General features: G+C 46.4%; 2 protein-coding genes across 2 annotated transcripts in view; both read right to left on the bottom strand.

Moving 5' to 3' along the window:
* The window catches only part of T265_01047 (hypothetical protein), a gene marked incomplete at both ends in the record, with an annotated part of 38,460 nt that extends 38,348 nt beyond the window's left edge, over window positions 1-112 (bottom strand). Inside the window, one exon of the mRNA XM_009164990.1 lies at window positions 54-112. Within this exon, the coding sequence (XP_009163254.1) occupies window positions 54-112 (59 nt within the window). The remainder of the gene's footprint in view (window positions 1-53) is intronic.
* A 2,795-nt stretch (window positions 113-2,907) lies between these two features.
* T265_01045 (hypothetical protein) lies at window positions 2,908-13,484 on the bottom strand (the record flags this gene model as incomplete). Its single annotated transcript, XM_009164988.1, has 3 exons — window positions 2,908-3,446; window positions 4,105-4,485; window positions 13,397-13,484. The coding sequence occupies 2 exons, from the start codon at window positions 4,483-4,485 to the stop codon at window positions 3,012-3,014; spliced, it is 816 nt and encodes a 271-aa protein (XP_009163252.1).
* Between the last annotated feature and the right edge of the window lie 833 nt (window positions 13,485-14,317).

The raw sequence follows: 14,317 nt of genomic DNA, 5'->3' as shown, positions 1-14,317 counted from the left end.
CCGTTCATGCCCCCGAGAAAACCCAGTTTATTGTCTACTGTCAGGCCACTCACCCGGACAGAGTTTCCAACACCATGGAACGGTAAGCTGACTTCTTAGGTTTACCGCCCATGCTCCCGTAGAAGCGGTTTTGTAAAGTTCATCGTTCAATTGAACGGGTTTCTTAATGGTCTACTTTCCCAATCCAAACGCAGTAGGATCCAGTCCCTCCCAAACCTCAGTCCGATTGTCCTGGTACCCCTTAACACACAGAGAGACGAACAAAATCTGTGAATGACACTCAACAGAAATATTCTATACAGTTAGTCTAGGCCGGAAAAGCGAGTCCCCTTATAGTAATTGTCAGCTATCCACATTAACCAGCAAACAGAATCTCCAGACTGACACGACACTGATCAAGTTGGCTATTCGTAAGAAATCTTACCGATTGATCCTCTGACTGCCTTAAAATTCGGACAACCTGATCAAGTCACTCACTTGGCTTGACGAAACGTTTGCCTAGCAATAAATCCACCGATTGTTTACCAAGCCGCTGCAGAATGACGACTACTCAGTCGGTCCCAAACATCTTTCAGTTGATTGGAATCTACTTTCCCTCGTCTTAAACAAATTCTGGTATTTGGGGCTACCATTGGCTTCTTTGTTGTTGCAGCTTTGATGAGAAATTTGATGGAAATTGACCGACACTACCATTTTAACTGTCTGTACGAAGTGTTTATCCATCCTTGAATTTTCACTCACATCTCTCAAATTTACAACGAGCAGTCCTAGGATCATTTCAGGATCATCCAGGATTTCGCTTCAAGGTATACTGAAGCCAGATTTGCAGTGGCCGTGTGATCGTCTCACTTGGTAGGCAAGTGAAGTGTCCCAACGAGTAGGAACGCCAGACGTTCGAGTAACGTATAAAATTCAGGTAGCTTGCTCGCTTATCAGTACATCCGATGGGCGCAGCACATAGGTACACACACAGACGCACGCCATGTATTTACGCGAGCTCATGTACCCGGGGGAAAATCGCTCGACAAACAGATTGTGAAACACTAGGTAGACAGTCAATCACCAAAAGCGGGCATTGTCCCCTACGCTGTGTCTTTTAATGTCGGGGTGAGCAACCTTTGACCTGGCAGACGGGTATTTGAGTAGATTACGAAAAGCCTGGGTGCTGTCGATGCAACTGACTTTCCAGGATGTGGTCCGCACGATCTCCGCTGTGCATGGTTGGAGACGTTGTAGGACTATCGTATAAACCGGTATTTGATCAGGAAATAAACGGACGCGGGAATTTGATTATAAGCCCTACGAATGCATACCAAAGATGGATATCCGTTGTACACAGTCCGTGCTATGATTGCTAATCTATGTCGGTGGCGTTCTTGTTGTCAGCTTTTGTCAAAGTGAGCGAATGAGTGTCTGCAGACGTAGGCTTGTAAGGATGCTTGTGATAGGGCTAGCACTAAGCCCCTCCCCGATCCACTTTTATTCACTTCCTCACAATGAGACTTCCAAATAAATTATGGTTGAACGTCAATGAGGAATCAGTGCTGAACACTGATGTTGTGCTATTGACGGCAATTACCATGAAGCACTACATCCAGCGAAACCATCTGGCTGCACAAACCAGTCTAAAATGCAAAAGGACCACGTTATCAGGTAGCGGCTACCAGTTTTGGAACACTTTGTGTTGGGTCGCCTGGCAATTGCTGCGCTCTGCAAAACCCGCACGCATCAATTAGCGAATACCCGCGAATCATACAGCAAAATTAAGTTAAAAGCTGCCCTTCGCAATGCCTGTCAGCCAATCCATATAAAGTAACAAGTCTCCGCCTGGACGCAATTCGCAAAACAGTACAGGACGCGCTAATCAGCTAAATCGAAGTATGGGATCTCCTACAACACTTTAAAGTACATTGAGTCTCCTGGACCCTTTGCCGATTGATGCCGAATACACTACACAGACGTATTGCAAGAAGTCAAGTGGAATTACTAACTGGAAAGCTTTGTGGGTTCAAGAAATCGAGGAAGCGAAACCGTTTCAGTTAACTCGTGCAACAAACTAAAAAACAACCCATTGAAAACGATCAGCTCATGTCCAACAAAGAGAAGGGGGCGGGATGGATCAGTGGTTAGAGCACGAATTTACTGACCGAAAGGTCCTTGGTTCGAATCCGACCCCTTCCTCTCGAACTTCCCTTTCTGGGGGCGAGATGGACCAAGTGGTTAGAGCGCGAATTTACTGACCGGAAGGTTCGTGGTTCGAACCCGACCTATGCCACTCGACTTTCCCTGTCTAGGCTTGGGCAACCTGGCAGTATCCCAGCCCTCATGCTTCCTTCGGGTGGCATGGCAGTTAGGCACCGGAAGGGTGCTACAGCTGGACGATTTATTATTTATTTATTTTCCCTTTCTGGGCTTGGGCAACCTGGCAGTATCCCAGCCCTCATGCTTCCTTCGGGTGGCATGGCAGTTAGACACCGAAAGGGTGCTACAGCCGAATGAGTTTTTCCAACAAAGAACAGCAATTGGACTCTGGGGGAGACACACGGGACGGCGACTCAGCTGGTCACTTGCGCTTCCAAACTAGACTTTGGAGCAGTAACCGAGTCTTCAACGTGGGACGTCCATTTGCTTTGGATGTACATCTCACTCTCAGATATCATCGAGCTGCGGACTCTGATGAATCAATATCCGACTTGCTTAACCACAAAGGCGAAGTCCTCAAATAATGCCCGGCAACACGACCTGCATTTGCTTGAAAAAAATGGACCGTCCAAGAAAATTGGAATGAATGAATACCAACCACTAGGTCATGGCCAAAGAAAAAAATCGATTGAATGAGTGGAACGCAGCTCTGCGAATCAATTAAAGGCCGAGTCAAATACATCGAGAAGATACCACGAACCAGTGAAACTTTATTCGAGCACATCAGATTCCATTGACAAAATATTGATCTATGGTTAAATGGTACTTGAATGGCAAATGAACACTGGGTGAGACTCTCAAGTCGTAAATTAGTAGGGCAAGTTCTTGTTGAAAAACTCAACAGCAAGATCCAATGCCTTCATAATGGCTTCTCGGGTGTGAGGGACATTCCAGTCCCCACGTGCTGCGGCAAAGCCGTGAGTTTCCGAGTCGAATCGGTGGTAAGCACATTGCGTCCCAAACGGTTTCTTATCCAAAATTTCCTTTATTGGCCCGATATCTGGATCGTCCCCAGCTGGCATGAACAACATAGGTACGGTCACGTGTTTGGCGTCCTCAGGGCCCAAGAATGCACCGTGAAGGCTCACTCCAGCCAGGAATTTGAATCCAAGCTTACTCGCATGTGAATCGCCAGAGCACGCACGAATAGCCTGCTTGCCACCCCAGCAGAACCCCAAAATACCCAATGGTGCCGAACTACTCAGACCGTCTGCGAGGAGGAACTCGTGGGCAGATTTGAGGTCCTGTCGGGTAAATTGGTGAAGTAGTACACCGATTAGTGACAGAACACTGCATAAGTCTGACAATGGGCTTAGGACACTTCCGGTAAGCATAAGGTCGTGGACCGGAGTTAAGTTATCCCGCGTTTTATGCGTAACTAAGTCCTCTGATACAACGTGAGAAATGCAATCTCAATGTTTGGTCAATTCAAGCCAGATAGTGATACTGACGTTAGTTTGTTGGTGAGAGATGGTCACTAGTGGGTCCAAGGCTTCGTTTCCGTAATCGAGGGACGACAAAGGTATCGGATACTTATAGATGACGAAAGAAGGCTTATGTCGGAGTATACTCAGGTTGATTAGGAGTCCAGAATAACACAGACCAGAGTAACATGGATTTTGGTAAAAAAAATATTGCGAAATTTAGGCTGAGGTGCTACCATTGTAGAAACGCTAATGAATGTGAGTTACTTTTTAAAACACTCGTCAACAAACGGTATTCAACATACTACTGTAAACTGGACGGGATCCTCGATCGTCCAGACGGGGAGGCGACCATTTAGCAGGCGAGTTAGGTCCCGTTTATATCCCCGGATGTCTTTTCGTTCATTTGAATTCCTCATTTCAAAATGCGACGGAGTTAGGAAAGGTTTCAAACCTAAAGAAACAAACCACAACGTACCGCAGAAACTATTTCCCAACTTCCTGCGGTTTCCACCCATTTGACAAATTCTCCGCCATTTTTCGGAGGGAAATTTTTCAACAACCATGGATGGCCACGGAAAACGTCGGGCATCACGACACGTCGGTGAGTCTTTTCCGCAAGAAGATCGACAAAACGTCTCGTTTGCAGAATATCTATGCCAAATATATCGTAGATCACAATAAGGGCACTGTTGCTGCACAGAGGACCCTCTTTTGGCTGCGCATAGTAGGCAGTAGGTCCCGGAGCCGCCAGCTGAACCAATTTTCCAACAGGTGAGTAGTCGCCACATCCTCCAGTGGCGCTCGGAGTCCCCGAACTACAACACACTTTGATGCCACTTTCCTTCATTGATGACATCTGTGAAACGAAGAGACAGAGAGCGATTCTCTTAGTTTACAGAGAAGCAATTCAAGATGGGAAGCCAGAAGACATAAGGCATTCCAGATAAGGCGCACGTAACACTGATAAGTCGGATAGGAAGAGTATCTAGCACCTCTCGTACATGGAACCGCTTTACGACTGTCATAGGATCTTCTCACCATGGCCCCACCAATAGTATCTGATCACGTATACAATGCCACTGGGCTGTTTACGTGCATGTCTTTTACAAAAAGCGACAACATGGTCTCAAACTGATGCCTCCTTCACGGCACAACTTTTTATGGGTAGGCCACGTATTGCTGCGTTGCGAGGCAGCCCGACGATCTCTCCAAACACCTTATACCGGTCCTCATGAGGTACTACGACATTCTGCGAAGAAGTTCGCGATTGATCTCAGGGTCGACTTGAAATCATTAATACTGACCGGTTGAAACCCGCTTATATGGTAAGTGCTTTCTCAGCACACACACCTCTACATCTCTGACGCTCAGTGCAGCCCCCCGGCTATTGATGAAGCACACGAAGATACTCCCCCAGGTCGCTATTTAGGCCAGTGTCGATGGCGTTCCAGCCGCTAGTTCCTATCCAGATTGCTTGAACGGACGTCTGGAAGTGAAGGCACCTTGGAATGAATGTGATAGGCTAGCACTAACTCCATTCTCATCCACTTTTATCGTTTTCTTAACAACATGGCCTTTAAATAAATTAAGTGTACAGCAGCGAAGCATCAGTGCTTGAACACTATAGCCGAGCTTCCAATGGTTTAGATCAACTAGACTGAACAGTTATTCTTCGGTTTCAGGTCTCCACGGACTTTCAGCACCCACGTTGTACAGATATTAACCCTTTTTTCTACCAGTTAGGTCGACTCTAATTTACCCGCTCGGCCGCATCTGTCTTTTCCGCCTGTGACAAGCCACATGTCTGCAACTGCGCTTCACACTGTGCGATTTGAAAGCAAACTATAAACATCTATATGCCCATTCAAGGTGTGGCAGATGTGATGAACGTGATTGATGCTCTATTCATTATTCTATTGTTTAAATGTTCCAAGTGCTATACACATACGTTAGTCTGACAGCATACGTGCTACTTGTTACGCCATGCTGAATTCTGAATTTATAGTTCATTTGGTTACACTGATATTGGTGTCGAACTCAATTACTACACGCAACCACAACCCAATTCCACGTATCATCCGATGCCAGGTGAAACAGGGTCCCTGCAGACCGAGATGCTGGGTGAATCCGAAAAATCGGAGTAGACTACCCTTAAAATGCTGTAAACTTCTGCAGGCTATTCTGCTTGATTTGTTCAACTGGTCCTCGAAGCCACTTTTCAGCGAAACCATCAGGGACCAAACTGGCTCTCTGATATCATGCTGATGAGTACGTTTGGACCATCCAATCCGGAATGCAAATTTTCAACAGAGCGGTGGACTGTGAATTTGCCGTTCTCTTCAGCCCTAGAAGTGTCCGAGTATCTCTACTCACTCAAACTTCATCGTTCTCCTGACCCTGACGACTTTTCCTCCTTCTGTTAAACGATGGTAGTGTTAGCCAATATCTATTGGATAAACTGATCACCATCATACCTTCCTTTGTCATACATCTTGCCACTTCAAAGCGTAAGGTCAGAACGGGCAACTCAGAGAGAAACCCTGGCAATCGTGGAGAATTTCACATACGTCGGCAGTTGTACCAGCTCTGACAGAAGTGTGTCTGGTGAAGTCAGTGCACAGACCTGAAAGGCCTGAATCATGTTTGTTAATTTACCTCACTTGTGGCATCAGAAACAAATATCACTGGGCACAAAGGTCGTACGTACCAGGCTACTTTGACGGCTGCATTGTTGTGTGGTTACACCCACGTTGTACAGATATTAACCCTTTTTTCTACCAGTTAGGTCGACTCTAATTTACCCGCTCGGCCGCATCTGTCTTTTCCGCCTGTGACAAGCCACATGTCTGCAACTGCGCTTCACACTGTGCGATTTGAAAGCAAACTATAAACATCTATATGCCCATTCAAGGTGTGGCAGATGTGATGAACGTGATTGATGCTCTATTCATTATTCTATTGTTTAAATGTTCCAAGTGCTATACACATACGTTAGTCTGACAGCATACGTGCTACTTGTTACGCCATGCTGAATTCTGAATTTATAGTTCATTTGGTTACACTGATATTGGTGTCGAACTCAATTACTACACGCAACCACAACCCAATTCCACGTATCATCCGATGCCAGGTGAAACAGGGTCCCTGCAGACCGAGATGCTGGGTGAATCCGAAAAATCGGAGTAGACTACCCTTAAAATGCTGTAAACTTCTGCAGGCTATTCTGCTTGATTTGTTCAACTGGTCCTCGAAGCCACTTTTCAGCGAAACCATCAGGGACCAAACTGGCTCTCTGATATCATGCTGATGAGTACGTTTGGACCATCCAATCCGGAATGCAAATTTTCAACAGAGCGGTGGACTGTGAATTTGCCGTTCTCTTCAGCCCTAGAAGTGTCCGAGTGTATATCTCTACTCAAACTTCATCGTTCTCCTGACCCTGACGACTTTTCCTCCTTCTGTTAAACGATGGTAGTGTTAGCCAATATCTATTGGATAAACTGATCACCATCATACCTTCCTTTGTCATACATCTTGCCACTTCAAAGCGTAAGGTCAGAACGGGCAACTCAGAGAGAAACCCTGGCAATCGTGGAGAATTTCACATACGTCGGCAGTTGTACCAGCTCTGACAGAAGTGGTATGGTGAATTTTATCGTTTTCTTAACAACATGGCCTTTAAATAAATTAAGTGTACAGCAGCGAAGCATCAGTGCTTGAACACTATAGCCGAGCTTCCAATGGTTTAGATCAACTAGACTGAACAGTTATTCTTCGGTTTCAGGTCTCCACGGACAGGTCATGTGAGTCTCGGTCGGATTTTTGGCCACCGATACCTCAGAAGCGTTGCTTGTGTCGCATGGCTTCAACGAATTCGCAGAAGTAATCGGAGAATGAGTGTTTGTTTGCGCATCAGGTAGTTCAGTCCTAGAACACATCCAGAACTAGCAGTAAATGATCGACACATTGAGTGATGATAGTGTGGTGCATTTGAATTCGGTGACGGTTTGTTGATGGACACCACGCTGTCCAGCGTTTTCCACTGTTTCGGAAATTGGCAGTGCAAAGGAACAGTTTGTGAACGGTACACACTTGAAGCGGGCGACGTGCATTGCTCACGCGTTCCGCATCCAATTCAAGACTACTACCTAATCGGTAGTAGTCTACCCAGATGAGCGTTCGTGTCATTAGTAACCACAACGATGTCCAAGCTTTTAGTCTGTTGTTAAACAGCACCTATAGTGACATAGAAAGTGTCTTTTACAGATTTAGGGCTAGCGTATGGGCGTAAGCACACGCAATAAACGAACCGCATAAAGCAACCATCAAGGAGTATTGAATCAAGTAGAGATTTTCGCTCGATCGTTCAACGTCCCGGCATATCCAGCTGCAGCTGTCTCCTCATTCCAAGAGATGAGCAGCCGGAACCTAGAAGAGAGCGAAGGAGCAGTCAGTTCAGTTACGGCACTTGCGTCCTTGTTCCAGACTGATAACATGGTTTTTTTTGAAACATCAATTAATCAGCAATAAACTATGAACCATAGGTGCATCAGGCTACAATGATGGCTGTTTTTTTGTATGGCTGTGAGACGTAGGCTGTTCGAGCAGCGGAATTGAGACGTCTTCAGATGGTCAAAAATCGTTTCAGAACCATAGCTCGTGTACTTTGGTGTCGGTGAATCCATAACGAAGTAATCAAAAGGCCAGATTTCGGTTGTGCAACAGGAGCTTCCATTGAAGAATGTGCTCAGCACCAGAAGCTGCGTTGGTTAGGCCATGTATTGCGTATTCCGAAACATCGTTTGCCGAAAAGAGTGCTGTTTCCCGTGCTCAATTCAGAGTGGCGGAAGCAGAGAGGTGCCCAATTCTTGACCTGACACAGGGATATAGAAGAGATCACTAAACGTTTGGGTTTTACCAATGTTAATCGGCTTCCAGGATGTCAGTTTCTATCCAGACTGCCTGAATGAGTATCTGGAGGTGAAGGCGCTTCGAAATGATTGTAGTAAGGTAACACTGAGTCTACTCCCTGTCCACCTTTATCCTTTTCTTCACAATAAGGTTTTAGATAAATCATGGTTGTACGGCAATGAAGCATGGGTGTTGAACACCGATGACATGCTGTCCATGATAATGATAGTGATATCTGTACCATAGGCACATTGGTTCTAGCTGATACAGTTTCGAGGGTAGGACATACAGCCAATCCTTGGAGGTGATGGCCTGTTCAGTTAGTTTTGGAGTTGGGTAGCCACGGATTGAAGGCAAGAGCGCCATTGACTGCGCGACCGAGGAAGGGTGAAACCGGGTAGCCTCGCCTCACACCGCTGGACGTGGTGAATTCAGGCGAAACCTTACGTATACTCATGCGCGCCCACGGGAGTTTGCATACAGTGTCTTCCTACGGGGTATAAATTTGGAAGGGATCCCTGCGATCGTCGGAAACCGCCACGATTTTCGACTGTCGAGCCCAAAGCAACTTTTATATTAGGAAAAACAACCGCCGTGGGACGTTTGAAGGAGTGATGCTTTTTAAGTATTTGTTTCAAGGCAAAGATATGGTCAACGGGTCCTCAGTTAGGTGAAACCCAGCTTGATTCTCATGAGTCTATCTCCCGATAACAAATGGCATACACCAACGCAAAGCGAGTCCAGCGTACGAACAAGAGCTGCCTGTTGTTCCGCTTGCTTCAGCGTGCGGATATTAAGGATAGCTAAGTAGACCAGCTTTTAGAGTTTGAACACATACATCGAGGTGCTTATGGTTGCTACTGAAGTCGGACGCGCAGAAGCTGCAGCTGAGCGTGGCGCATGGCGGACAGAACGATCAGTCCTAGTGCTGGGACCTGCGAAGAGAGTATTCGAATTAGGATGGGGGGGGGGGGGGGGAGTGGAAGTGTAGGACAGAAGCGTCAGTCATAGTGTGCTTTTGTTTACCCACACTGTCGTATGCAGCAAGAAGGGCAACCGGCTGGTGAAACCACGCGATGGTTCATGAGGTATGGTAGTATTTTTGGTTGTGAATTTTATGGTTGTATGCGGGCTGGGATGCTGACAGGGCGCTCACGCCCAGACAGGAGGACGATTAAAGTTCTCAATCAGATCCTCTAGCGAATACAACCACCAAGGAACGAAAAACTCTCCACAACCTCCATTGCTTCTTGGATTGCAAGGCCCATGCACAAAAACGATAATGGTCAGATTGTCCAAAAGTTATCATCAGCATCGAGAGTATGACATGAGTGTTCAACAACTAGCTAGCAGGCTAGCTTACTACTGTCATTTCGAAGTGGTTACACCTCCGGACACTCACTCAAGAAACCTGAATGGAAACTGACAACACGAACGCCACCGATATCGATTAGCAGCCACATCTTGAAGCGCTTTTAACCAGGCACAGTAGGGATCACGCGGTCCCCATCTCAGTAGGTCAGGGAAACAGATGTGAAAAGCAAACAGTTTCACCTGATTCGTTCGACTGGTCCACGGAAACTTCTTTTCAGTGAAATTATCGGGGACTAGAATGACTCCCTGAATGGCGTTCTTTATAGAAGACGATTACTCCATTCTAATCCTTGATGGTTTCAAACAAGGTGGTTTCCAAGGACCGGTCACGTAGATCAACTAAAATACTCTCCGGGCATTGCCGACCTTCTGGTTATCTTTCATGCCGGACTTCACGGTCGGTACATAACGTCCACCTCAAATCCAGTGTCCAGACCTGTCTCCAGTGAGCAGAAAGTTCGTGAGGCAGGAGCAATTGTGCCTGATACCGTGCTATTTTGGCGACAGTATACTGTAGCGCACTAAGTGTGTTCACGAATGATCTACCAAAATGGATTCCATTACCGTGGACAGTACCGGTGGGTGTGGTGGGTCAGTAGATAGCTGGATTAGACCGTCTATCCCTCTCGTAGATCGACGTGATAAGCATGTCTCTATTATATAGGGACAGCAGGAGTGGTAACGTTTTGAAAGCTGCATAGCTGTCTTCGGCTAAGACAGGTTTCTGGGTCGTGTTTCGTCAATACACGCGGCGGCGCATTTTTGGAATTTCGAGTTTGTGCTCCGTCGTAATTGGGGTAATGGCAATATGGTCTACATAGGATATTTGGGATGAGTGGTGTAAGGCGTTGGGGCCAACAGAGAAGAGTATTGACTCAATAGAGAATTTGCTGCTTCCTCTAAGGTGCCCGCTAAACTGCCTTCCAGGTGAAAGAGAAGTATGCCTCACTTTGCACTTTTTCGTCGATTGTGGATGTCAGGTTTGATGTGACAAGTGTACCAAACGACAATTGTGAATACTTCTTGTCTTCGCGGACATGTGAGGTACGGTGGTTTCTCAGAGCCGCTTAATCTCTCGTTTCCCTCGCTGAGAGACCTTTCGTGTCGTCTCCGTGCAAAATTGTGTTCCATCACTCACTATTTTGTCCTGCCACAGACACCATTCCTCAAGAGTTACAGCAGATTTATGTCTGTGACACAGTATCGGCAGTGCGCTCATGGAATTCCAGTCACTGACTCGGGCCAGCTCCAGTGCCGAAAGGTTGATTTTGGCTCTGGAGCGAACGCCAGAGTTGCGATTGGCAGGTGCTCTGGTAAATTAAGAGAATTCGAGGACCATATGGTCGGTGAGGTCAACTAAGCAGTGGTACGGGAACGCTTCTACCAAGAGTTTCTTGGTTATCAGGATTAGGCCGAGCAAGAACGAAGTGTTGGAACCCCGGTAGCGAGTGGACGTCACATGATTAAACAACGAAAAGAATGGATTAAACCTAGCAGGTTATCCTCAAATAGACGCATGGGACACTGGGTCTGAGAATGAAAAAACGTCGAATTCATTCATGAATAACAGATGAGACTAACTTACGTTCGTTGAGGCCCGAAGGGCAGCTGATTTGTGGTCGTCCTAGAGAGTGGTTGAGTGAACAAATTAGCACTACGACGAGGCGTCTGTCTTCACTAGAGAGGAGGAATATCGATAAGAGTATCTGCTGCCTGCAGTGAAGGATAGAGTAGCAGGTTGCATGTTAGTGTGCCCCGGTGGCAGGGGGTAACATGGGTGGTGATTTTCCTATCGAAAGCAATGGCAAACACTTGCCAGATTTCGTCAGTCACAAGCTGAAGTACGGACCGTCTCCAAAGGCCTATCATCTAACCAACACCAGGCTTGTCCACTTTAACCTCGTCGAAAGCTTTCGAAAGGCCTAAAAATGATTTTTTTCGTTTTAATCGTCCGCAACTTTTACTAAGTATCTTGGTACGACTTACTGTCCACCGTGTGTTAAATTTACAATTCATGTTGTTAAACTTACATCAACTGAATTATTTGTCACAGTTAAATTGTGAAGACTGGTAAGCTTTCAGTTACTCAACTGGGATAAACGTTTACAGAGGCCATAGATGAGCGAAACACGCATTAATCCTTGAAATGACAAAAATGGAACCTTGCGCTCACCTAATTTGCCCGGCGAGGAAATTCCGTGGGTCCAATGGCGTGCTTCTGGTTGCCCTAAAGCCACATGTTCGGTTTTTAGCTAAAAGTCGTGTACCAAATGGCAACGGTTCTAGCCGACACAGCTTCGTTCACCGCGAATTAGAAGACAACCACGCGTTGGAGGCTATCATCTGTCTGATATGACAGGGGATGACAGTTTTGAGGCAAGCGTCCAATTGGCTGCGTGACATCGTTTAATATATTAGTTACTAACCATTGGTTTATCTTGTCCCGGGATTCCCATACGGAGGCGACAGTTTAAAAAGCGACTGCGTTGACCATTAAGGACTTTCGAGCATCGTTGCTACGTCATGGACCGACTGCTCCTCGGTCGCTTTTACCTGATACATGGCTTGGGAAGAAAGCAAACGTTCCTCTGAAATACGAAATACGTGACCTAACTATAGATCACGACCGGCTGGTCTATCGAATGAGAGTGACTGTCCCCGAGGAGCAACTCGCATACCTCAGTATTCCTGATTTGACTTTCCGATCAGACCCGCGCAATGCCTCGGAGGCCCCCGTGATCAAGCAAATGCTACCATTTACGTCTCGCCAGTTGCCTAATCAAACAGTCTCATTGATCCTCTGGGTATATTTTCAACTATCTTCGATTGACAACTGTCCTTCACTAATGAGCCTGAGTCCTAAATTGTACCAGCTTTTATATACGGAACGACGATGAATTCCTTGGACAAGAAGACTGGTAGCCCCAGAAGAGACATCGGGAGGCCTGCTAAGGCACCGAAAGCAGGCCTGCTCGCAAGCAACTTCATCTAATTTCCCTTTTGAAAACATAATTATGCATTAGTATCGAGACTAGCAGAAAACGATAGTCCGACCGAGAGCCGGCAGGTTTAGCCAGGTATTCGGCCCAGTCAGCAGGATCGCGCAAATGGAGCCGGACAATTACCGGCAGCGACTTTAGTCTACAATCGTTCACGACAGTATCATCACCTAATTACCAATACCACTCAACACACGATAGGGAAGATTTACAGAAAAATATGCTGGTTTACCTGGTTAGCACTGAGGTAGTCCCATGCGGGTCAACCTACACAATAATTTGTGCAGTCTGATTATTAGATTCCCTTTGGTCGAACCTTTTGAGTATAAACCTCATTGGTTAGTAAAGTACGCACAAACCACAGGAAATACTTACTGCCTTAGTTTTCGGTAAAAGAGAGACGGCTGCGCTGCGTTTGTTCGACAGCCGCAAAGCTACACGACTAACATATCATTGTATCGTTGTCTACATAGTTCAACCAACCTTATTAACATTCCCAGTCCGGGAAGTAAATACGAGCAAACGTGAAGTGCCAAAGGCAGGTAGCGCGAATGTCCGCCCACCCACAAACCAAGCCCAAGCAAATATTGGTTTTTCACGGACTCACGGACTTACACCGCGTCCTAGAGGCACACGTGGTTTTGAAAAAGGGAAACTTTAACATAAAGTCTTAGCATTTTATGGAAATTATTCGGGCGCTTAAGATCTCCCCACGCGACCGCAGCTTTATTGGCAGTTGCTTAAAGGAGCTCGGAGTCCACTGTGGGCGCGGAATACGAATTTCGCTGGCTGCGGCGGCTTCGCCTATTGTCTCCGTGAAGATGGTGTCAAATTTTGCGAAAAAGCTGGCTTCTTCGCGTGTTTTCTTACGTACTGGATTTGGAAATAATCTTTAAACGACTGAGACAGTAGTCACACCCATTACGTCCGCGAAAGCTTAAATTGGAACAGACATTCACAACCCGGGTATGAAATTTTCTTCTGTGGTTGCTACGGGCGTTCCACTGAAGCCAATGAATTTGTCACAATTGGTGAGTTTTTGTTCATGCATGGTGGTCAGCATACACTGTATGTGGCTTAAGGCAAGTTTCGATCTTCACCGATATACCTAGCCACCAGCAGTGCCGTTGGATGAACTATTGGTTTTTTGGGCAGAACAAGCAGACGGCGCAATAAGATGGCCACCGATTCAAATCCTTGAACAAATTGAACGAACTGAAACGGTATTCTGGGTAACACATTCGTCTGGGAAATCGAGGTAGTGAACTACGGGAAAGCCATTAGGCTGTGTATGGTATCGCTGTACCAGACTACACGTTACCTGTCAGATAGGACACCTAGATCGTGCGTTTAGGCTAAGTAACCTATTCCTTGCTTTGAGATCACGGCCTTAGCACAGGATCG

The sequence above is a fragment of the Opisthorchis viverrini genome (genome assembly GCF_000715545.1).
Source record: "Opisthorchis viverrini unplaced genomic scaffold opera_v5_11, whole genome shotgun sequence".
In the NCBI taxonomy this organism is placed as follows: Eukaryota; Metazoa; Platyhelminthes; class Trematoda; order Opisthorchiida; family Opisthorchiidae; genus Opisthorchis; species Opisthorchis viverrini.
Note: the sequence above shows the minus strand (reverse complement) of the source record. Positions and strands in the feature narration are given on the sequence as shown.